At 39.6% G+C, this 25,040-nt stretch overlaps 1 protein-coding gene and 1 long non-coding RNA gene across 7 annotated transcripts in view; one reads left to right on the forward strand and one right to left on the reverse strand.

Annotated features, from left to right (window-relative positions):
- Window positions 1-4,845: 4,845 nt before the first annotated feature.
- LOC114134653 (uncharacterized) lies at window positions 4,846-5,615 on the reverse strand. Its single transcript, XR_003593436.1, has 2 exons — window positions 5,377-5,615; window positions 4,846-5,297 (listed from the first exon to the last, which is right to left on the reverse strand). It is a non-coding gene; the product is annotated as an uncharacterized LOC114134653 (long non-coding RNA).
- Window positions 5,616-5,840: 225 nt separating this feature from the next.
- qkia (QKI, KH domain containing, RNA binding a) overlaps window positions 5,841-25,040 on the forward strand; it is an 89,061-nt gene continuing 69,861 nt past the window's right edge. For 2 of the 6 annotated variants that reach the window (XM_028001372.1, XM_028001374.1), the window contains exon 1: window positions 5,842-6,241. In XM_028001372.1, coding sequence (XP_027857173.1) covers window positions 6,097-6,241 — 145 coding nt within the window. In that variant the 5' untranslated portion in view covers window positions 5,842-6,096. Of the gene's footprint in view, window positions 6,242-25,040 lie in introns of all 6 variants that reach the window. The other 4 variants (XM_028001370.1, XM_028001369.1, XM_028001371.1 and 1 more) reach the window with 3 other exon arrangements.

The following is a 25,040-nucleotide window of genomic DNA, read 5'->3' on the forward strand; positions in this document are numbered from 1 at the left end:
TTTTCAAAGCTCAAAATAAATGCCAGATTCTTTTTGATGCTGGAGGACTGTGACTTTTCCGACGCTTACAGTCACAGAGGAAGGATGGAAGAAAGGGAAACGTGAAGTCAAAACCGCGAACAATTTAGCTATCTCCAAGCCACATGTTAAACTTGGTTTCTTATTGCTGTGGTCTATCTGCAAAGACTTATCTGCCAAAATCACTTATCAGCGTTTGACTTCAAGGGATGCTTCATCATCCCTGCTTTAAGATGGCGCGCCGATACTGCAGACCGTCTGGATGATGGGACCCATTTCATGTGGCCTGGGTAATTGGTGGTGGTGGAAATGACAATATGATAAATTCAGTTGTCTGTCATTTCCTGGCATTGTTGATTCTGAGCCAGATAGTAAATTCTTGACTCTTTGACTACTTGCTTTTTAATTACAACTAATAAAATGTAGAAGAAATATCTTTGGGCTGAAAAGGACTGACACCCAGCAGCCAATTTCACTGAACTCATTCAGTGATGCTTAATTTTAATCGCGTTCAATAGTAGTTTTTGCCTTTTTTTAGTTTGTGTCAAAACAGTCGGCATCCAAATGCGCTGCAGGAGCCATGAAGGTGACTGGATGTTGTCCTTCAGCGACCTTTTATTCTGTTTCATACAAAAGTATTAACATCCATTGAACTGCTCCACAATTTGTCACATTTTTTTCAAATTTGATTGTGTTGAATTGGAATTTTATTTGATAGATAAACAAAAACAAAGCATAATAGTGAAGTAGGAGGAAAATCTTCTGGCTTATGAAACTTTTTTTCTTTTTTTTAGAAATATAGCTCAAAAGTTTGTTAGTTTCCAGAGGAGCCAATCACTTTCAAAAGTCATCTATTTAAAAAAGTAGTAATAACTTCTGCTTTTCTTCAGCACAAAGATGAAGCTTTTTACTTTTTAGTTTATAGGGAGATAGATGAAAACTGGAAAAAACTTTAGACTGAGATGGAGGTTGGCCCTATGAACAACAACGCTAAACATTCAGTGTTACTATAGAATGGGATAGATAAGAGCATATCTATGACTTAGAATGACCTAGTCAAAGTCCAGAATCAAAACTAAACTTCAGAATTTGCAACGAAATATGAAAAGATGATGTCTCTCTAAACCGACTAAGAAAAGAATGAGTTGAAATTTCAATGTGCAAAACTAGTTGTGAAATACCTCAAAAGACTTGCGACTGTAATTGCAGTAAAATGTGATTCCACAAATTGTTGACTCAGGGGACAGAATACAAATGCATGTGTTGATCTATCACATAAAACCCAAATAAAATACTTTGAAGTTTAAAGTGACAAAATGTGGAAATGTTCAAAGGATATTCATATTTTACTATAAGGTGTTGACAGTAAAAAAACAACAACAAAGGATCAATGTCAGGTAAGTCTGGCTCACTGTGTTTCTGTTGCAATTAGGAAGACATGCCCCCATACAAAGGTGGCAACACATTTATTCTGCAGACAAAAACTGCTGCCACTTGATCAAAACTGTACTTGTGACCAGTGTTAGAGGTCATCGCTGTGTAACTGATGAAAACACATACACCCCCCACCCACCCCCACCCCCACCCCCCCACACACACACACACCGCCACTGAGACTCCTTTGATGCTCTGCCAGAGACTGAGAGCATGCCACATTTCTGTGAAGATAAAAAGCATGCAATTCCCTTTTATTAAACTGTTAGCATAGTTTGGAAAAATTCAGCTTCTACTTTCACTGCAGCATTTAAACCTGATGATGTTATGACTGTATCCTTTTTCAGGTGTCAAATTACATCTGAAACAACTTTTTAGTCATGGGATTTTACCATGAATGATGACTTGTAGCTTTTGTGATTGGGAATGCAAAAATATTGTGGCCATAAAAATAATCAAAGGCATCTTGGATAGGAATGTTTTATTTTACATGATAATTCAAATAAAATCATTGTTATTCATCAGGGTCATTGGTTGCTGGTTAAAAAACAAAGCAAAACAAAAATCCTCCACCAACCAGCAAACTCAATGATGACTAAGGAGGAAAGTTATTTTGAAAAAAGAAAATCAACAAATGGGACAAATACATGAAAAAACATCAGGAAAAAACAAAAATTCACTGATTATTATGTGTAATGATGTATGCCATGTTTTTTATAGACTATATTGTTCTTTTTGTATGAAAACATTAAGAAATTATTTAATTATTAAGTTCAGGATAATATGTTGCTCTCTACTAAACCACAAGGCAGTTGTTTACACTGTTGAAATGCAACAAGTTGTTGGGTTTAAATCCCAGCAGGGGTTCTCAGATTGGGCTCTCTCTGGGTGCTCCAGATCCCTCCTTTTTCCATAAATATGCACATTGGGTTAATTAGTCTCTCCAGGTTGCCATTGTAAATAAGTATTTATGTGCATGGTGTGCCCCCCAACCCCAAGCTAATCTGCAATCCGGAAAGGATGAGCAGTTACAACTGAGAGCAACTGATTAGCAACTCAAAAGCTCAAATAATATCTGACCCAAATCCCAGAATAGTTTAAAATGAGGCTTCGTGGGTGCAGAGCAGGACCAAAGAGCAGAGAGAGATGGAGGGAGTTCACACCATCATTTCTCTCAATCACAATGGGCAAAGATCATATCCCCTACTCCAACATCTGTCAAACCATTCAGCCAGATAGAAATTTAAAGAGGAGTAGTAAAAGCAAATGACTTGGCTTAGTGATTAGTGGTGGTTGCCAACAACTGATGGTGTCACCCAGGAAACATTACTGCCCAGATATTGAGCTGGGCAGTAATCATGGCATAGTCAGGAGACTAGTGAGAGACCTCTTCAGATTCTTTGCAAGACATATGCGTGAATATTATGCTTTCCCTTGGGATAGGTGACATATTCTTGTATTGAATTGAATTGAAAGTTAGATGTTTGAACAAGCCAAAAGGTCTCACCATCTCATATCTCTTTTGCCATTGCATAACCAAATTACATTTTTGTGCTATGTAATTCTGTCTTTAAAGGGGCAGTACTATGTAAAATTTACTTTTTTGAGATTTACATCAAGTTATAAAGTTATTCTCTCATCAAAAACATACCTGGAATGCTACCTCCATTTTTTCATGAATTTTTAAGCACCTTAGTCCTGCAACTCCCCCACTCAGCTCCTTCAGACTAGCCAGCAGCAATTAGCAAACAATTTTTGGAAATGCGTATCTGTTGAGCTCAAAATACAAACTACTCTTCAGTGAAACTCTAGTAAAAATGTTGTTAAAAGGTTAATAGAGGAGCAATGTTGTGATGTTATGATAACTTCCTGAAGGCGGAGTTTCAGAAAGAGCAAGAGTTTTTAAAGAGAAAGAGGCCCAATTTCAAAGTAAAACTTTTTTAAAATCACGTTTAATATATGTATAGTATTTCTATTACAACTGAGGGTAACATTGTTATTTGATTGTGCTATCAAATGGCACTTTTGATAGCACAAAAAAAACATTAAGTCTATTTCCTGACAAGAATCCTATACCTCAAGATATCTTGTTACCCACTGATTGACCTGGAAAATGCACTTTGTGCCTGGAAAATGCACAATACTGCCTTTTAAATCTTTTGTTTCTCCATCTTACACAAGCACAGAACAATATACAGTATTTGATGGGGTAGTAAAACAGGTCCGGCTTACAAGACCTTTATCCAGTCGACCATAAGAATAGACAGCTAGCAGAAGGATTACAGTCAATACCAGAAATGGTATTTGACTGTAACAATTGTAAGAGTTTTCACAAGCGCATGGAGACAAACTGCAGCTACAGGATTCTGGTGCAGCTGTTTAAGCACTCATGCACCCATGTAGCCACAGCACTTCCAAACACTTCACTGGGTCAGTGGACAAATTGAATGGCGGCCAAGGTCAGGGCTCAGATTTAGCCGGGTGCCTCTCAACCAACAGGTGTTACAATCAGAATGTACCACTTGTGGTTCATCACAGCAGGACGTGAATACCTGAACGTCATTGTGTGTTGCATTGATCAAGTATGCTAACCTCTGGAGCATTCGTGGAAAGGTGCTTCCAAGGACAGGACAATGAAAGGCAACATTGATCAGTGGAGTACTGATCAATCAATCAGTGGGTAACAAGATATCTTGAGGTATAGGATTCATGTCAGGAAATAGACTTAATGTTTTGTTTTATTCGCATTTCAACAACCTAACTGAAACTCACACAAAAATGATTTTATGTTCCTATTCGTGGGCTGGTCTTGGCAAGTGAGGAGCTACAGTATGTCTGTCACACACAAAAAGACTGAACACACACTCAACCCACGTATGAGTATTCATACCAGCTCACTACACCAGATTAGGAGACGTGTACGTCATTTCAAAAACCTTACATCTTCACCAGACCTACGGATTATGGGAAGGGAATCCTCTGAATTGCTGTATCACTACTTGTGTATGGATGTGAGTCATTCGTGTAACATATAATAAAATAAAACCTAATCTATTTTTCTAGCATTTGAAACAAAAAAGAATGATGTCAATAACTTTTTGAACTAAAATCTTCAAAACTAAAGTTACTATATAAGCTGTTATGATGTATGGAATCATAGAACTATTGATGATGAGCCAAATAATTAGTAGTAACCATGTAATTTAATCACATTTTGCTTGCTTTGTCAATCATTATTGCTTTTTATCCCTTTCTTAGAATATCTTGTAGAAGCAATAACACATCTTCAACTGTTGCATGTTTTATCTTACATCCACAAACTAATTAAGTTTGTGGTGATTTTTATATGATAGACCAACACAATTAGCGTATATTTGTTGTAGGACAATGAAACATGGTTCTCAATTCTTTTTTATTATTATTATTATTTTTACAAATATGCAACCTGAGGTTCAAGAGGAAAACTCTTCCAGTTCAATGTTTAGTTGTATGTTTCCACAGTTTTCCACATCTGGATATAAAACATCAGTTTACAAGTCTTTCTTCACATTTTCCATTTTCTGGAGCATGAATGTGCTTTGATCTAGACCATTACATTTTTACTCCAGCTGAATGTTTAACTCAGTTCAGTTCAATTCATTTCAAAAATACTTAATTTATCCCAGACTGAAATGATATGTTAACGTAACACATATTACTCTACGATCTTAAAAGAGTCGATGAGGTTGATGCTGTGGGCAGGAGACACGTGTTGTTGTCCTGCAGATAGATGAACCTCTGCTTCATTTTCAAATCTTCTAAGCAACTTTAGGTTCTCTTCCTGGACTATCTAATTTTTGTCCCTGCTGAAGGAAAGCATATCTTCAGCAAACTGCTGTCATCACCTTGTTTGGGTGAAGTGTTCATTTTGTGTTAAATGCTCACCTTGCCTTTCATGACTTTCCAGCCATTTCGCCCCTTTTTGAGAGAACGTTCCTTCACATACAGTATCCCCTTGTCTTTACCCCCTATGGAGTCTTTGTGTGTTTATCTTTGCCCTTTGCTTACAGTTCAAGGTAAGCGGTCCTCTCTCTTTGTGGTTCAACTTCGGCGGAATGGGCACGTTCAGAAATATGCCAGTAGCCGTAAACGACGTAAAGAAGAAATAAATAATTTTCTTCATTCTGTGTTGGCAACACTTCGGTGGCATTATGTGCATTCCTGCATACAGCTCGCTTTTGGTTGCAGCCCCTGTTCATCATTCGATGAAACAATGTGTCTCCGCCCTCTTGGCATCAACGCTCAATTTGATTGGTTTAAAAATTAGTCCCCGAAACACAAGCGGACCAATAAGCGTTTAGGGGGCGGGTTCCTTTCTACAGTGGTGGAATCGAACGTCCCCGAGCGCACACGGCGTAAAGGAGAGTCTGTGGAAGGGACATAACGGTTTTCTTTTCGGCCCCCCTCTCCACTCAGACAACAAGAACCAACAAGAACCTGAATTTTAGAGGGGCTTACACAACCTTCTTCTGCTCTAAAGGAGGAGGGAAGCGAGGGATTGAAGCAGCAAGTTCTTTTTTTATTCTTTTTCTTTTTTTTTTCTCTTTTTCTTAAAAGAGGATTTTCTGTTTTCACGGTGGTTCGCTCTTCGCTCTCGCCGCAAAGATGATGGTCGGAGAGGTCGAAGTGAAGGAGCGACCGAGGCCGAGTCCGGACTATTTGATGCAATTATTAAACGAAAAGAAGCTCATGACCAGTTTGCCAAATCTCTGCGGGATCTTCACGCACCTGGAGCGGCTCCTGGATGAAGGTAAACTGCGTTTGGATCATGCGGGTGACGGGGGGGTGGCGCCGTGGAAGGGGGAGCGTGACCACGGCGCAGTCCGATGTCGGTACCACTTCTCCGGGTGTCCCCGCTGCGGAACGGGCGCTCTCATACTGTCTGGAGTAGCAGGGACACTAAACTTAAAAAAATAACCCCACCCGAATAAAAAAAAATCCAGTTCTGCCCTGTTTGAGATCACAGCGAGGGAGTTTGGCGAGCGGAAAACTTTGCTAGACTCACTTAGAGAAAGCAAAACCACATAATACCCTTCAAAAGTATTCTGAGACGAGTGGGTAAAGGGTTAGTTGGGGTTAGGAAGTCGTGGTTTTTTATCGATAGAGCTTCTTCTCACATGTTTCACAGCAGTTTAGCTTGAGTTAGCCAGATTTGAAGCTAGCTGAAGACTCCTGCGTTCCGCTGAACTCTCGGTACGTTGCTGAAGTTGGTATCCGATTTGACTTCTCAAGACTATAAAAAGCTTGTTTCATTTTATTTAACCAAGATACCTTTGATCTGCACTAGTTTGATACATAAACCACCTCGAGTGGTCAAATTGTATTGGAATATTGCTTAAAAGTTTATAAGTTCTTGCCAATACAACTTGTGATCTGTTAAAACTTAAAAGCTGAAAATGTTATGTCCTTAGATGAGATTCAGATTGAAAACTAAAATGCATAAAAAGGTCATACTGGAACAGAATATTTTTTATTCAAATTAGATAAAATACACTTTGTGGTTTGTAAAAGCGGTTCTTTTAAGGATTTCATTTTTGGTTAAGCTTCTTAGACAAAAAACAGCATCCTTAAAAAACAAAACGGTACGCTACGGTAACTAGACAGATCAAACCTGGACAGATTTATTCAACACTGATCACAACTATGAAATACAATTTGTGAAACATCAAAGTTGATTTTTGCAAGGTATGCGACTTCTTCACTAACTTGGATGAGGTTTAACTTGAAAACTAGAAATACAATGGCTGGTAAAGCCTGGAAATTAAGAGAAAATCACAGTTTAGTTTTATTGTCTTGCCTCCTGATTGGTGTAAATGGGGCTCATCTTGGAAACCAAGAGGTGAAGAGGCCAACAAACCTTAAAATGGCCCCATTTCCAGTTCAAGTTTGACCAGATTCTCATGCAGTTTGGTCACGCTGCGAATCGGACACCAACTTCAGCGTCGTCAATTCAGCTACGTATGTCTTGAAAACTCGACCAGGGCTGTAGCTTTATTTCTGTCACTGGATGATGTATTTTTTCTGAATCCCGCCTCCAGTCGTGCCCTTTATTTAGTCCAGGCTTGGTTTAGTTGTCCCCCAGCTGCGGAGGCTACCAGTGCGGTGGAATGTGCAGCTTGTTGCCCGAACAATGGGCAGCGAGGTGCCGCCGCTGGGAGGGAGGAGGGGGGCTTCACCGGGATTACTCAGCCCTCCAACTTTTTCTCCAAACGTGGCGCCCCGTAGTTTCTCCTCTGCTTGAACGTTTGTCCCACCAGCCACGATGTGCTTTAAATACACCCCCCTTTTCTTTCTCGTGTACTACTCGTATTTATTTATTTTTTTTAATATACATTTTCTTATTGGCAGTCAAGATTAACCAGGTGGGTTTCCTCTTCCTCTTCCTCTGGTGGGCTTCATCTGGTTTCATGCTTTTCTGTTGATAGTATGAAAAACATAAGCTGGTCGGAGCGGTATGTTGGACCCTATGGTTTATGTAAGAAAGTAGGGGACACTAGAGAGCGCCACTGTCCCCGTATTGTGGGAAACGTTTGACCTGGACAGCACAGTAAATAAGCATAATGTGTGATGATATAGTATTTAGGAAGCTACAGGATAAGCAGGGATTACTGCAAGCAGCGGAGGAGGCAAAGAGCAGCGCATACTTTGTGGTTTCGGTTGCATGTCTGGATGAGTTGGCTCTGTAGTATGTAGTTGCTAAACCGGTCTGAAAGGATTTTTTTGCCTGTTCTGATTGCTGATAAACAAAACACTTAGGACAGAAATAGACAACACGTCTTCATTTTAGCTCCAAGAAGAAAAAAAACCCAATATAGACGTCTTTATGAACTAGTTTTTCATTTCATTTTTAAATTTGTGCATACCGGAAGACATGGTGCTTCATATTCATATTTAAGCTCTCATAGATCATGCAGGTATTCAGATACTTTTAAGTATGTGTTGTGACAGGAATATTTAAGTCTGGGAGAAAGAGACTGGATTAGTAAACAATTATGCTTCTTTATATTCCTTTTCAGACCTGTTTTAGATTAATGAATATATACGACTTTTAATGTATGTATATGTAGGCTGCACATGTTCAAAGTAAAGCCGAGGATCAATCAAATCTTCTGGAAATTTAGCATTTAGAGTTCTCTCCACACACTCAGGGCAAGCTTAACTCTAACTTTTTTACTTTTTTCTGTTGAAGTGTGTTTGTGGTTTGATTTAAGAGGTTTTCAGTAGGCATCTCTTCTTGCTGCTCTAACTGAAAACAAGAAGCTTCTTTATTGCTCAAGAGAGGTCAGGAGATTTTCGCTTTGATGCGATGTAAAAATAAAATTTCACTTCCGTTTGGTTTTCCCTCAAAGCGGTTGGTTATTAGAAGGGTTCTGCAGTCAGAAAGTTCACTCACTGAGCTCATGGCTAATGTAAGAACTTGAGGAAAAAATGAGCTTTAGCAGGTTGAGAAGCTGTAGGAAAGGGAAATAATTTGGCGGCACACTTGCAACTTTCAGCCCCAGTTTCTCTGGTCTAAACGGACGCCTCCTGAGGTTTACACGCGTCTCCTCAGCGCTGGTCCAAACTTTCCCCTGCTGCCATAAATTGCATGTGAGCTGAAGGCCAAACCAGTGCAGCTTGTTGGACTGGTGGTGTTTTTGTGCAGGTTTGTTTATTTTGTGGATGGGGAATTTTTGGGGTCAGGCTCTTAACCCCGTTGTTCTCCTTTACAAGTAAACGGATGACGCCATGTCTAGTCCAGTCCAGATTATTGTACTTCAAAAGCAGCGAAGAATATCAGCTAAGATCATTTTACCACAATAGTCTTGTTGATTATTACTTTTTAGTAATATTACTTGTTTTCTTGTGCATTTGCTTCTCAGTCTGTCTTATCTCAGTGAAATCAGCAGCTTTGTCAAGACAACGACTAATGCAGCAGCAATTTGAAAAGCTGTTGAAATTAGGTCAGCAATCCATAGAGAACGTAACACATTCTTTCAACAAGCGTTTAGCCTTCTGGTCATGCTCAAAGCGCGCTCAATAAGATCAACATGTGAGCTCAGATTTGTTGTTGGAATGTGACCAATCCAACCTTAGAGCACTGAATAAGATCTCCAGCGTCTTGTAGCACTTCTAACTTTGTGTCCGTCTCACGACAGCTGCACGTCTCCTTCACCCACCCAATATTTCATGCATGTCTGCACAGCTGTTTCCATGGCGGAAGAAAGCCGACACCTCCCTTGTGCGCGGCGGCTGCTCCCACCCTGCTCCGGTGGTGTGTGTGTGTGTGCGCGTGGCCGCCCTTACTTTCCCGATGCGTATGTGGCCCCTGAAGGTCACGCTGCCCGATTGACAGGCCTCGTTAGAAATCCCATTGCGCTGCAGTTGTTCATCTCCTTGAAGTGACACCTGCTGTGGAGGGGTTTTTGTATTTTATATATTTTATTTTTCTTTACGAGGCGCCTGCCAACAAGCTGCTTCAAATTGCTATATTTTTTTTTCTTGGCAGATGTAGTTGGACCATATACCATGTAGCGGTGCAGCTTGCCAGCAAGAAGTGCTGTTTTGAAGCAGCAGGGCACTTAAAGAGGCCGATTGGATGAGCTTAATTTACCAGTTTAAGACATTGTGGTTTATTTGGACATGATCCTGGGAGTTGGGGGCGTCTCTGTTGGCTCGGAGGAATATAATCATATTAATCTGGACATCTGTAGCTGTTTCAGTTTTAGGAAGAGTCCCAGTGGAGAACTGACAGTCTGCACAGAATTAGGGAATATTTTGCTTGTTGGCCGATCAGCCCAGCTGTTTGGCACCTGAGACGTTGTAAACGGAAGCGGCACGGTTCAGATGGAAACTACTGGGTCATTGTCATCAAGGTACACAAAAGCAAAGTTTTTAATGTTTCTGTTTATAGTTACAGTACACAAATGACAACAATCACCATTATTTTCTGAGGGTTCATAGACAGAGGCCTGCCTATGAGTTTTGCCCAGTAGACTGAGGATGCATTCACACCAGTCCTGTGAAATCCAGTTTAATTGAACTCTAGTTTGTTTGCCCAGAAAGTCTGGTTCGTTTAGGGAGCCAGACTTTCTAAACGCAAAAGCAAACTCTGGTCCGCCTAAAACCTCAGTCTTGGTTTGGTTGAAGTGAACTCTGGCGTGGTTTGAATGCATATGTGAACGCCAAGTTTACCGGAAATCGCTCCTAAAGCAGAAAATGAACTATAGTGCAGAGCATTCTGGGTAAATACAACCAAAACAAACGTGCTGGTCTAGCGCTTGCAGTAGAAATGTCTTGTTTCTTTTTATTTACCGAAAACAGAAGAGAAAAAATACAATCGCTAAAATCTGACGCCACTCCAGTTTTGTTTTCATTTCATGAAGAATTAAATTTCCCTGTTTTTCTTCAGAGGTTTTTGTGTCATTTCCTTCAGTGGTTCTTGGTGCAGCACCGCCACATGCGAGGGGTGGAATAGGATTTTGAAAAGGTTTGCTTTGTTTGAAACAGGAGTGTGAGAGCAACTGCACTAACTGAAAATGTAACAAATGTTGCAATTTTTGGTCCCCAATCCAACCAAGTCTGAGGAACTATCTGGTGTGTAAACACCCAGAATGAAGCATTGTGTGTCCGAACATGGCCGCTGTGGAAAATGTTCCCCGTGTTTGTATCTGCACTGCCAGACAGTTTTGAATCTACTCGCTGCATCTCTGCAACAGGATTTTACCGGGACATTCCCGGGAGAGCTGTCAGCGTTTGGAGGACAAACTGTCTGCAGAGAACCGCTCCCTTGGGAAAAACTGTTTAGGGAGCGGATTGTGATGAATGGGAGAATGCTAAAAGTCTGTGTTCTGATCTGCTTTTTTTTTCTGAACATCTTTGTATTGTTTTGTACAAGCACTACACAGGCTAAGCTGACCCAATGTGATCCTCCTTCCATTGAGAACCTCCAGTAACCTTTTGACCTGTAGTCAATTTAGCACATCTGTGTGTGAGATGCTGCTTACAGCTGAGGGAACGCAGATAAAGACAGACAGACTGCGAGATCTGGGGATGTTAGGCCAGGATTGTTGTTGCAGGAAGGAACCTGTTAAACGCCAACCCTTTCTCCTCTCCCTGAACTCCACTTAGAAGCTGGAATTTAATTAACTAAGAGCCCTTCTATGAGATGGTTTAGTGAGCTGCAGCCACCAATGTGAAGAGAGAAGTGGAAGCTTTGTGTTGTCTGCCACTAGCTTCTCCTCATGTGGCCCCTGTTCGCTTCCCCTCTGCGGGGATCAATTAACGCTGCGCTCTGTTTGTGATAAAAATTTGGCTTCTTCAAGTATCAAGTTGAAAATGACATCAAGAGAACCAAGTTCAGTATCCAATGAAGCAGAAAGCAGGATTAAAGATTGTGATTATCAGTAACAAACATTGGCACATAGACAGCATTGCCTTTCAAAGATTTTGTGATAAATGAATTATTTTATCTTGCCAGATTCTTATTCAAACACACACTCAACAACTCTACAATTTTTTACTCTGACATTTATTACTTAATCCACTGCCTGCAAATTTATACTTGCATCTGCAAACCTCTGGAGTTAAACTGTAGAGTAGAGCGATAATTGAAATGTCAGTGTTCGCCATGTTGCAATCATAAAGTCCTGTTTGAATAAAATTTAACATTTCAGGCGCCTTGCATTCTAACTCACCAGTAATATATTTTAACCACTTTGGTTTTTCAGTGAAGGTTCAGCTATTATTGAGTTATCCCAATCAATGTGGTTTGTCCTTTTGTTAAGCTGTTGAAATTTGTGGAATAATCCAGTGCTTTTAATCACAAGACTGAGGATTTAGTAGGAAAAAATGACCTTTTCTATTAATGTTGCCATTGAATCAACTGTCGGGGGAGCAGCAATCAGTAGCTGCATTTCCATTACAAAGGTGCGAAAAACTTTGCTGATATTCCCCTAATGTTGAAACAAAAACACAGTTGCAGTGTTTCCATGAACTGAAAAACATAAATAAAATCACATATGGACATGTTTGTTCACACGATAAGTCATTAGAGTCGTTCTCCTACCACTTCCTCCTCCTTTTTCAATGATGGTGGTTCACAAACAACAAAATTAGTGCGTTACCTCCACCGACTGGTTCCTGCCACTGCCTTAATCTTTTCCAGCAGTATTGTTTCCACTGGCGGAAAAGGTGTTTCCATTGCACTTCTATCAAACTTGTCTAAAAACGTGACTTTTTCCAAAATTTCAGTGTTTCCATTAAAAAAATGTATTTTTGTGATTTCAGTTTGCACTATTTTATGATCAGTGGAGACCCAACTAGTCTTGCACTGAATTTGAAGAAGTGGCTAAGTAACTAAATAAAAAAGTCTGCAGAATATGCCATTTTTTTAATCCCATTAATCGATAGAATAGTCGATTACGAAAACAATCATTAGTTGCAATCCTACTACGGTTGTGTACGTACTTTGCTTAGTAACAGTTGTGGGTGTTAACTATTAAAACTTTTGAGAGTTTGTATCTTATTCCACCATTGCTACTTTGGTGCTCTGAAATAGCTTTGTGAACATGGTCTGTCAGTGTTTAATGCTTCAGATGGCTTCTGTTGCTAACAGTTGTTGCCAAAACAAATGGTGAATCCCACTTTTTTTCTGCTTTGCAACCAACAACCTGTGAACTCTGATGTGACGTCAATCCTGTTGTTAAGGTCTGACTGCTGAGTTAAATTAAATGCAGCACTGTGATTGGTTGAGCTCCAACATCTGTGGCAAACCGAAGGCCCAATAAGCCTGCCGGGGTGAGGTTGGCATCTTTACATCAGGAAAGGAATCATCCTCTGCTCCGGTTTCTGTTTTGACTCCAGCTTTGGAACCTCGTCACTCCCTCTGCTTTGCCTTGGCCACTCCTATCTGGGATGCTGTATGATAAAGTCATCCAGCGACGGCTCAGCGCTCTTATCAGGCCTCCATCCCATGAGTTCTGGGCCTCCTTATCGCCGCTGCCTCCGCCTGGCCTTCTGTCTTCTGCCCTGCCCCAACCGCCTCCCTGGCTGCCTATCTGACTGTCACCAACACTTAGAGTTGTCCCCTATATGTCGTTTTTGCAAGAGCATGTTTATCTTTCTTTCTTTCTCCCCTGAAGCATTTAAAGCCGAGTTGTTGCATCAAAACCAACAGAGGATGAGGAGAAGGTAACCTGGCTGCGCGGGGATTATTCCTGACAATGTTTAGCCGCTAAAGCTCGAGTCAAAGCTCTGAGTGTTTACTACACAACGACAAACGGGGTTAAAGAGGAAGATGTGGATGAGGATGTTGCAATCATTTTATTACAACAGTCCCCTGACTCAGACTTGTTCTTTAAATTGACGTACTTTTCTCTTCTTTTTTTGTGAACGCTGTGCTCCACCCTGCATGAAACTTGTGTGTGTGTTTTCGCCAATGAAAACAACATGTACGGAAAGTTACAGGCTTTTCAGGCCGGGAGGACAAGTCAGTGGTTTGTTTTTCTGACAGACATGGAGGAGGAGGAGCAAGAAAGGGGGGCTCTTTTCTCACTGGGGTGACAACAGAAGCTCCTCTTCTCTAATTCTGCTCCACAGAGAGGGTCTGTCTGAGATTTCCTTTGAATTGTTTAGGCTGCATCACAGATCTTCTCTCATCGCATAGCTCCATTAACTCATTTGCGTGCATAAAGAAGTTAAACAGCATTTCTCTGTTCGAAGTGCTCACCCGCCCTGTTGCATTCTTGGAGTGCTTCAGATAACTCTCCCACTCATATTCTTATAGTACCCCTCCACCCCTCAAAACCCCCTCCCCTTTCTTTCTCTCACTGTAGTTTGCAGGTTTCTGCGCTGTCACAACAGGTACAACTTCTCACAATAGTGTTTTCTCAGGAATAATATTTGCAGTTTTCCAGTATTTCCTGAATTTTTTCTCGTTTGTCATAAGAGCTAAAAAAATAAATAAATTGTTGAATGCTGCCTCTGTTCCTCTCCTCCTCGCCCACCAGTCTGCATTCATTTTCTCTCTGGGTTCAGAGGAGGAATGGCAGGCGAGCGTTGGCAGCCGGCTCAGAAATTTTACCAGGAGCACAGTCAGAGCACTTAACCTCCAGCCTGATGTGTGTTTACCCCACAAACACTCACATAGTGCATCTCAGCTCAGTTTAACACGAGTGCCACAGTGAAGTATTTCAACTTCTGCTTTGGGTTCAGCGACTGAAAATAATTTCTTAAGTTAGCTCGCGTCTTGACTGAAAACGTGAATCATCAGTTCACTGGAAAATAAAAATAAAAAGTGCTGCTTTAGTTTTCTGTGACTCTCTAACTTTAATTCTATGTTTTCGACTAAAGGTTGGCAAACTCAGTTTGACTTGTGGCCAAGTCCAGAGGTCAGTCTGTGTTGGTTAATGTTTTTTTGAAAAAGAAATGTTCTTTTAGTGACTTATGTCAAAGTATTCATACATACACATATTAAATAAGTAATAACTAGCTAAATAAAACGAATTGCTACTTGTGTACACCAGCAACCCAAACATAAAGCTACTAATGCTTCTCCTTACAGCTGATTACGGTCGGTCATTGGAGCACACTGACCTCTTTATGGGACTGAAAGTTTATCAGTGTTTTGACTTTGAGTTGTGAAAATGCTCAGGCCTGAAGGTGCGTGCATCAGTGATCCGACTCTTTTGTACAATTTTTATCTTTTCCATAACACACAAAGCTATACATGTATGTTTAAATGTAAATGCAGAGCTGGAAGAATGTCCGGGATGAAATTGGAGGATAGTAGATGCTCAACTGCTTCTTGAGAAAACCTGTAAACCAGTCAATGTGTCTGTCAGATATTACTGAACAATTTAATCTGTAATGCTTCCTGTTATTAAAAATACTTTTTCTATGATTAGAGGACTTTGACATTTTTAATTGATTTTGCATCTAAGGATTAAACTTCTTAGCTAAAATGTTGTCATGCATGTTCCTCGTGTATTCTGCGGTGTTGCAGGCTGTCTGACCCAACTCCAGTTACATCTGTTGCACAGTTGTATTTTTTTCCTCTGGCTTTCTGCCTAACACTCTTGTGCTCTAATGTAGAACACGGTTTGTTTAGCATAATTTATGCCCACATGCAGCACACCCAGCAGCAGTTGCAGCACATAAATGAAGTCAGGGTTGTGCAACAGCTAGCAAACCAGTTTTGCATCTTGCTAGTTATTTTGCTAAAGACTGTCATTCTTGTAGTAGCACTTAAAGTGGGTCTAACCTAATCACTGGACTGGTTTGGAGATTAGACAGTAGTTGCTGTTGTGTGATTTAACTTTGATTAGTTAGACAAAGAGCCTCTGTAGCCCACAGTGCAACAGGAAGGACTGACATCAGAATTTTACAGATAACTAGCAGGAAAGAATGTGTTGACTAAAGGGTTAGTGTGTGTGACCCTCAGTGCTGCTTTGTCGATCGATTATGTCGACTGTGAGCAAAAATGGCAACCAAGGTTGCTCATGGGGGGAGACGGCGTTTCTATGCTCTGTGAATGAGGTCATCTGGTTGGATATGAAAGGGTCGCTGACCCCTCCTCAGCTCCACAGGCCGGCCCTCTGTGTCCTCTGCAAACGTTACACAATGGCTTTTTGTGTTTTAATGGGCCTGACACACTGACACTGTAGCATTCCAGCAAGTTCACATAGAAGAAGAATGCACACAAGCATTGTTCTGTGTCAGAGTGTCCCACAACAATGCATTGCATTTGTTACTTTCTGCATTTATTTGTCTTAGCTGCAACATTCATCCAACTCGAAACCTTCTATACATTTTTTTTAACACATTGTCTGGATTTAGTTATTTGCCTTCCAGTCTGCAACATTGTCACTCCTAAACCAAATACAGTAAATGGTATTTGAAGACAAATTGAACTCCAATATTAAGTGTGATAAATTGGGTGCAAATATCTTTGCTTGACTGGTATCTGCAATGAAAATTGAACCATAGCTATTGTGCTCACACTGCAATACACTCTGTACATTGTTTTGGTTTTGAAGATGTTGCAGTTGTGGAAATAACAAATAGGTTTTTTTTGTTTGTGCTTTTGGATTTTCAGTTAACAAAAAAATAATAATTTGTCAAGATTCAGAAACAGTGCAACTAGGACTTCATCCATCAGTAGCATTATATCATAACATGAGTGTAATTCTCTCACATTTTAACGGTAATTTGTTTTAAAACAGTAATATGGTAAATCTGTGTATTTATGTCATCTATCGCTTTTTGTTGCCTTTTTATTTTTAGGTAATGTTGGCACCATCCTTTGTGTATGTGGGGGATAACATAAGAAGTAAGAAAATTGAAATAAATAAGAATAGTAAGAAAAAATAGTAGGAATAATAGGGAAAATGATCATTGAAAAAAGATAAATTGAAAAAGTAAGAAAATAAAACAAATTGAAAAATCTAAAAAAGAAAAATTAATATATGAAAAAACAAGAAGACTGACAAATATTAAAAAAGGAAATGAGGACAAGATATAAACACAAACAAATAAAAAAAGGGAAAAAATAGGATTAATGGCAGGAAAAAAACTACAACAATAAAGCAACAAATCAAATGGCCAGAGATCTAAATGGGACAAATTTTTGACTGTTAATCAGCAGGCTAAGTATTGAAAAAAGTCTGATGTCTCTTTCTGTTCATTAAATGCGTCATTTAAAATCTGTCCCTGCAGGTCAGACCTCACTGAGAATCTGAATTCTGTGGGCCAGGAAGAGCGCGATTGCTTCATCCCTTATTGCAACATTGCTTTATAGACTTCATACACCACACAAAAAGCTGTCCAGCAGAAATGTCTGAATCAATGTGTGCATCTGTGTCTCTAGTGTTTTCAGCGTGTAATGCACCGTTGGCTCCAGCTGACCCCATTAATGCTTTTATTTTTCAGCCAAATCAACATATTGAATTAGTATCGGGAAGACCTCTAAGTGCGATCCCTGTTTGCTTGTTTAGTGCTGTGAATGAACTGTGTTGCAACTTAATGCGCAATTAACTCTACTGCTTTTCGATGCGTGAAGCTTAATAATCACATAACAATCCATATGATGTGTTGGTTTAAAGTGCAACAGGTTCTCAGCCTAATTATATTATCAGCTACATTGGCTGCTTCAAAACTCATCCAATATTCCTTTATCTGCACAGTTCATGTTTGTAATTTTGCGAGTTATGTATAGCGTGTCACTCTGCTCTGTGTTGCATGTCTATGTCCTCTCACAGGCACATGTTGTACATTCTTCCTTGGTGTTGGATGTCATTGCAGTCTGTCCAGATGCTGGCAATGCAAGATGATGTAATAGAGTAGCTGCTAGCTCATCTTGGTGTTTTAGAGCTTTACCTCATTGATGCTTTTCCCCTCTGACCCTACCATGCTCTTAAATCCTGGGGCTTGTATTTGGGATTTGAGCTTTGGGTCATAGCAGTGACTAACACATTGTTTTAGCTTGCTTTTAGCTACACGGCTTACTGGGTGGTTTTCTGTGGTCAGAACAGGCCTTTGGAGTGCAGGAGTTAGCATAGCACAGTGAGGATAGTTGCTATGCGTAAAAGTAAATGTGATAATACTGTGACCATATTTGTGTAATTATTCTGACTTTGAATAATGTGTCTAACAGTGAAACTAGTGACTTCCTACTTTGAGGCAACACTGGAAGTATTGAGTATAGTTTGACCAATGTAGGGTTTGTTAATGTCATAATATTTCAGTTTGCCAAACTTTATGTTATGCTATGTTTTTTTCTTCAACCTTGGATCACATTTATTTTCTGCATTTTTTCACATTTAAAGTGGATTGACTCACTTTCCCTTCTGCAATTGTGGTAGTGGAAATATTTCACTTTGCTCAACATTGTTTCTTCCCTGCTTTCATTTTTAAAAGATACAGTAAAAAACAAAGCGCCCTAAAAGAATGTTCTTCTTTTTCAGTAAGAGAATATTTACATATAGATTTCCTTTCAGTGTCATCTGTGTTGTTAGACAGCACTACGCTCATCTGATAGTCTCAACGTGCAGAACATCACACAGCAGATGATGCTGATTAGCACTCACACACATCTGATTGTGTAAACACCAAAGGGCTCTTATTTTGCAAAAAATGTCAGTTATTCATTCATAGTCCTTCCTTTTTGTTCAAGTTATAATCAGACTTTTAGCATTAAGTCTCACCAGCCCAACATTTTAAATATCAGCAAATCTGTGAAAGTGCGGCACGTTGTGTTTAAATGCTCCTGTACGTGACATTAGTGTCTGCCTCGTGAGAAAATATATTTTTCTATTTCTCTCTCTTCTCAGAGACTGAGTGAGCTCTCCACTACTCTGCCAGTCTGTGCTTATAAAAGCATAAATGGAGCTACACGTTTTGAGTGACTGATATCTCAAACCTAATGCCAGCTGGAAACCAATCGTAATTAAGAAACTTCTAAACATTAGGCATATTTTTTTCTAAAAGTTGCATTTGATATTTAATATAGTAAGAAATTGGTTAGAAAAATAAGATTACAAATCATCCCCTTTTGCTTTGCAGTTGTTTTTCCAGAAACTGGCACAAAACCTGCAGACTGCTCATCTAAATGGTTTACTTGCTGTTCAGTAGAAAAGATAAAGTTCACTTGAAGACAACAGCAGGAACAATGTGTTGCCCAAAGATATGCCTGTTCAAAAATTTGTAAAGTATACACTGTTGCTGGCAGCAAAAACAGCACAAATTTATATCAGCCAACCCTCAATATGGAGAAGATTCTAGAACTGGATACCTAACCTAGCAGTAATACACAATATCAGAAAAACATCCAATTTAGATGAATGTCATGATGATGACGGGATTTGCAATAAACAAACAAATACTTGTGTCTTCTGTGAGCGTGTTACGTTATTTTGGGTTTATTGCAGCCGCAGACCCCTGAGATGGAGCAACATGGTATTTATATTATGAGGTAATATTTAACACGGTGCAAGAAGTTCATTCTGACAATTATAATCAGCTATTTGCACAAACAAGAAATTTGACTTTGGTTTCAGGTTCTCACTGTGTGCAGTCAGCAAGTATAAATATATAATCTTCAGTTGTATTAAAATAAGAATAGGGGAACAATGTATAGATGTATTTGCAGCCATACTTTTATATAGAAGGAACAAAAGAAGGATTGTGACAGTGAAAATATGGTTATGTTTTTCACCGTAGAGTAGCTGACTTTCTCAGGGGTTCATTGTGTTCAGACTGGGGGGGAAGAAACTGCCTCTGTGGAGGCGGGTTTTTGCAAAGAGAACAATTTTGCTGGATGATGAATTGTCCCAGAAACTATTGCGATAAACAATAATATTGTCATTTTGAGACCATTTTCAAGTAATATAATAATAAAGGCATAGTAATCCAAGTACAATAAGCTCAATGCATCAGTAAGCTTTAATTTCCGGAGAACATTTAACACTGAAAGTAGAATACTTTTTAAATGCATCCAAAATAAATAACCAAAACAACCACAACGATAAATAAAATGATAAACTGTGTCAAATATTGGCAACATTTTTCAAAATGGCTGCTTTTCAATTATAAAGGGCAGCATCACTTACATGAACTACAAAAACTATCATGGAAGTGGAAATCATCACACCCATCTTCATTTATAGTGTGATTAATTGATGTATTGCTTATTGTGAGAGGCTTAGTTGCAGTCTGATTATAATATGATAATATTGCACACACTGATATTGAAATGATTGTGATATAATCAGCTACCCTTACACTGAAAGATTTTCAGCTCAAACTTTAAGCACCGTTTAGTGCAAATATTTTAAATTTACTGGAACACGGATGAATCGTTCCATCCCCATCCCCAACAGCCTCCTCTTTACCTCTGAGTTTTCTTTTCTGTGATGGTGGTGACTTTGAGAATTGACTGACGAATGTTTAAAATTTAAATTTGATCCTCTTGACGTGTGTACTAAGTTTATAAATAGATCAATTTTCTTTAAATATGAATGACCCTTTGGGGAAGGGAAGATTGACTGCAGCTGGGGATGGACAGCAGCAGGTGGGGCAGGTGTGGGCATGATGAAGGTGTCAGCTGCTGTTGACACCTTAAGGTGAAGAATAGTCTGGTAGGAGATGGACTTGTCTCATTCTGTCCCCTTTAATCTTCCTCCCTCTGTTCCTCTCCTCCTCTCCCGCCGTTCAAGTTTAGCCTGTTGTGGTGTTTCTTCCCGCAACCTTATTTTTATTGAGTAACTGACACCGTCGATGAACCGGGGCCCGGTTTTATCGACGCTTCATGTAAAACCCTGGGCTGTTCACCTCCGACAGACACGTTCACTTTACTTTCTTCTTTCTCTTTAAGCCTTAAATGTGGAGAAACCCTTCTGCTCGTCCTTCCTTATTTATAATGCAGCAGTCAATACAAGAACTATTTAATTGTAGCGGTGTTTCCAGCGTGGTTTCTCCCAAGGGGATGACTCATTTTTCCCAGCTTTGTCTTTTTCTTCTCTATTTATTTTAGCAGAGTCCCTCCACCGCTCCCACCACCTTCATGTCCTTTCCGTCTTGCCGTTTTCTTATTTTTCCAATTGTTTTTTTCCCCCCCTTTGCAGCTTCCTTCTGTGTTTGTGCGACTGTGTGGTAAAAATCCAGCCTTGGGGCTACATTGCCTCTTTCATGTGAGGACCAGTGGTGACATTAAAGGCCTGCATCGTGCTCTGTCTGTTTGCATCAGCCCGGCTCTCAGTAACTGCGCTCAGGGATCGCAGCATCTGCTCGCCTCTGCTACTCACTCATGGCCGGTCTCAGACATCAGTTAGCGGAGACGACGTGTCCGCACCCGCCGGCTGAAATTGTGTACATGCATATATGCGCTTGCACATTTGTTAAGCCCTCACACCCAAGTGCTTTGAGGCAGATCAATGTTTAAAAGCTTAAGCTTAGCGAAAGCATGGTTAATGACAGTTGAGTCAGCGAGAAGGGTTCTTGCCTTTTCTTTTATCCCACTCCTCCCCTCCCAGTCTAGCATTCTGACCCAGGAGGTATGACGCTTCCTTCTTTCTTTTTAGCTCTAAAACCGAGGTCATCCTTTCTTGGCAGACTAAACAGATGATGAAGGTAATCTTCAGCAGATGCACAACGAACGGTTTCTGTTGTGTTCTGTAAATAGATGCGAGTAGATCGGGGCAGACCTCGGTTTTTTTTTTACTGCTTCAGTTTCTCACCGTTGCTAATCTGCAGGCTTATTGACAGCCAAATGTGCTTGCAGTCCATTATGTCACTATTTTATTTTATTTTTTTTTTGTTTAGACTTCTGGAGAAATTCAGGAAAAAAAACAAATCTAGCATTAAGACTCAACAATAGCCGTGATTTGATTGTTACTGAATGCCTGGGACTGGGATTGGCAGTCCGATGGGAGCTTCAGATAAAGCAGCAGGTCCCAACCCGCCTCAGCTGGCTCTTAAGATCAACGCAGACAGGCTCTTTGTTGTGTAACCTGTTTGTCTTCCTTCCTGACTCCTGTTCTTTCTAGACTTTTTCTGTGAAGGAGGGGGAGTCTTAATGCACACACTTGAGTTTATTGCCAACAAAGGTAATGTTAATTATGGAGGCGTATAAAGTGCCTTCAAAAATCTTTTACTCCCCTTGAACTTTTTCACATACCACTGTTTTCTGAATGTCGTCTCCTCCGTCCCAGTCTCAAGTCTGCAGCGTCTAACAGGTTATGCTGTTGAAAAGTTCAGTTCAAGCCTTATCTGACCAGAGCAGGTTCTTCCTCATGTTTGCTGTCTTTCCTACACAGTTTCTGGCAAACAGCAAGCAGGACTCTTGTCTTTCTTTCAATAATGGCTTTTATGTTGTGGAGGACAAATTCTCCCACCTGAGGTGTGGATCTCTACAGACCATGAGCCTTTTGGCCGCTCTGCCGCACCTCTCAATGGTGCCTTACTGCTTCCATTTTGTTGTGATCTGTGCTGCGTTGTAGAGATGCATCGGTTTTTCATTACCAATGTCTGAGGTTTAGTATCTTTTCAGATTTTTATATTTAAAATATCATTGCTATGTATTCCTTCCTTCCTACTTCATAATTGTGCACTGTGTTTAGTATACTGATCAAATACATTGACATTTGTGGTTGTGACAACAAAATGTGAAAGAGTCAAAAGGTATTAATACTTTTCCAAAACACTGCTAATAGGGCCTGAAAATATGACGCTTTTCCTCTTGTTTGCTGATAACATTCATTTGAAATATATTTAGATTTTAGTTTCACTTTATGTTGTCAGTGAACCATTTAGTTAGACATTAAGTCATCCTATAATGCAGAGATTTCCAAGCAAATTAAGTTCTCCTTTTTTATTTTATAGGAAAGGGATGTTATTCAATGTAGATCCAAATGTAAAAATGATTTTGCACGTTTGCTATGTTAAAAAAAAAAAAAAAAAGCATTTAGTTTTCAAATTCCTTTAGGCTATGTGAACAAATTTATTCAGTCATAAAACAGGATTTGGGTCACTTTCTTCAAAATGCTTGCTATATTTAGCTGAGTTTAATAATGTAAATAAAAACTGACTTAGGTGCAGCAAAGTCTGCTTTTCAATAAAAGTTGACCAGTACGTTGTAGGAAAATTATGTTGGTAATAATTTTACCATGATTAAAAATAAAAAGTTTAATAAACATATGTCCCTGAGCCACCCCTGATTTAAAGTGATGTCATTAATCCCATTGAGATCAGTGATGCCTCACTGTTGGTGACTGAGTTTTAACTCAACTCTCTAGACCCACAGACGGACGGACAGGAGAACGGATGTTTAAAATATGACCCAAACATTGATCTTTTTGTTCCGCGTGTTGTGATCTTGTGACGCGATTTCCTGATAATGAGGAAAAAAGATGTGATTTTACCTCATTCTGTCAGTCACCGCCCTACCAAACGTACACCCAATAAACCTGTGTATGGTGTTGTATCTTTATTTATTTTTTTTAAATCTGTGTGACTCTGACTGTTGCTTCCATCTGTTACATACAAAAAATCATGAGCTCCAATCATGCAAAGATTCCGCCAACATTTACAGTTAGGATGTCTCATACTGTGTTGTTTTCCATATGTAAATAGTCACGTTGTATTTTTTCTGCTCTGGCCTACTTGTATACATTCATAATGAAAGGCCAAATACAGATTTGGCTTTTCAAATCTGTATTTGAAAGGACAAAAACAAAATGATTTTATTTTATAAACAAAATTATGTTTATAAACATCATTTTGGCTATGATGTTTATAAAATCCATCATAGCCAAAACTCTCACTGTTTTCAGTATAGAAACACATCAGCCCACAGCATACGCTTTGAACTTTTTTAAAAAAGTCAGATAATAGTTGAGGACTGAAGCTTTGATGCAGAAATGGGAGCGATCTTACAATTCTTTCATGTTCTGTTTGATTCAAAGCTCCTCCAATTTAGTTTTTTGTGTTCCAGTTTGAGTCTGACCTCAAAGAAAACGGCCAGTTGTTATCAGGCAGGAAACCTCAGATCAGGGCATTAAAAAAAAGAGCTGGATCACTTGAAGTGTATATTACACAGATGGTCAAAATCAAGCATGACAGATTTTCCTATTGTCCGTTCCTGCTGGAGGTTGTGTGGACTGTGGTCGCCTGGGCGACCGGGGTGGGAACAGGAAGTGCAATGCGTCTTATCATGTCCTCTCATGTCCCCATCCTTTTCCTCTGCTGTTTCCTCTCCTGACAGCTGGACCTTTCCTGTTATTGTTGTGGGACCAAAGAGGCGGCCATGTGTAAACACACTTGCAGAGAACAATGACCATCATTTTTAGAACTATTTTTGGTCCTCCTTATTTAAACTCCTATTTATTCTGTGTAACTCTTACTTCATTATTTATTCAGACCCGTTGTTTTAATTCTGATACGGTTTGGTGAAGAACTGCTGCATGTTTCCCTGCGTAGCAGTAAGATTCCTGGAGAACTCCAGACTGAAACGGGACAAAGGATTGCTCAGATCCGCAGTTCATACTCAGACATAACACCCCATGGGCATGCTTCCTGACTTTGCATCCTGTTATTCTTAACATTCCTTATCTTATATTCTCACATCTTGTTGCAGACATCCTGTACTTCATTTCACTCAGAACCCCTCCCCTCAAACGCATTCCTGTGGTGTGTGTGTGTGTGTATGGGGAATATGAATGCTTGTTTGTAAGGCTGTGACTCCAGGTGCCTACTTGGTCAGATAGACACTTCTGACATCCAGACTCCTCCTTTTTCTTAACAACGATGACCTGATAATTATTGTTTACTTTTACCTATATTAACATATTTAGCCCTATGTTGACCAAAAATGATCAAATCCAATTTTTATTTAATATTTATTTATCAGATACCTCTGATGTCTGAGGTATGACATCAGTTATATCACTGCAATATCAGCCTATTGAATAATGATTTATGCTTTGTAAAATGACAAATACTTTACAAAGCATAAAAAATCAATCTCATCATATTCCGCTTTTACCCTTTAATAAAAATGCTTCTGATTTTAGCAG

This window comes from Xiphophorus couchianus, chromosome 19 (genome assembly GCF_001444195.1).
Source record: "Xiphophorus couchianus chromosome 19, X_couchianus-1.0, whole genome shotgun sequence".
Taxonomy (NCBI): domain Eukaryota; kingdom Metazoa; phylum Chordata; class Actinopteri; order Cyprinodontiformes; family Poeciliidae; genus Xiphophorus; species Xiphophorus couchianus.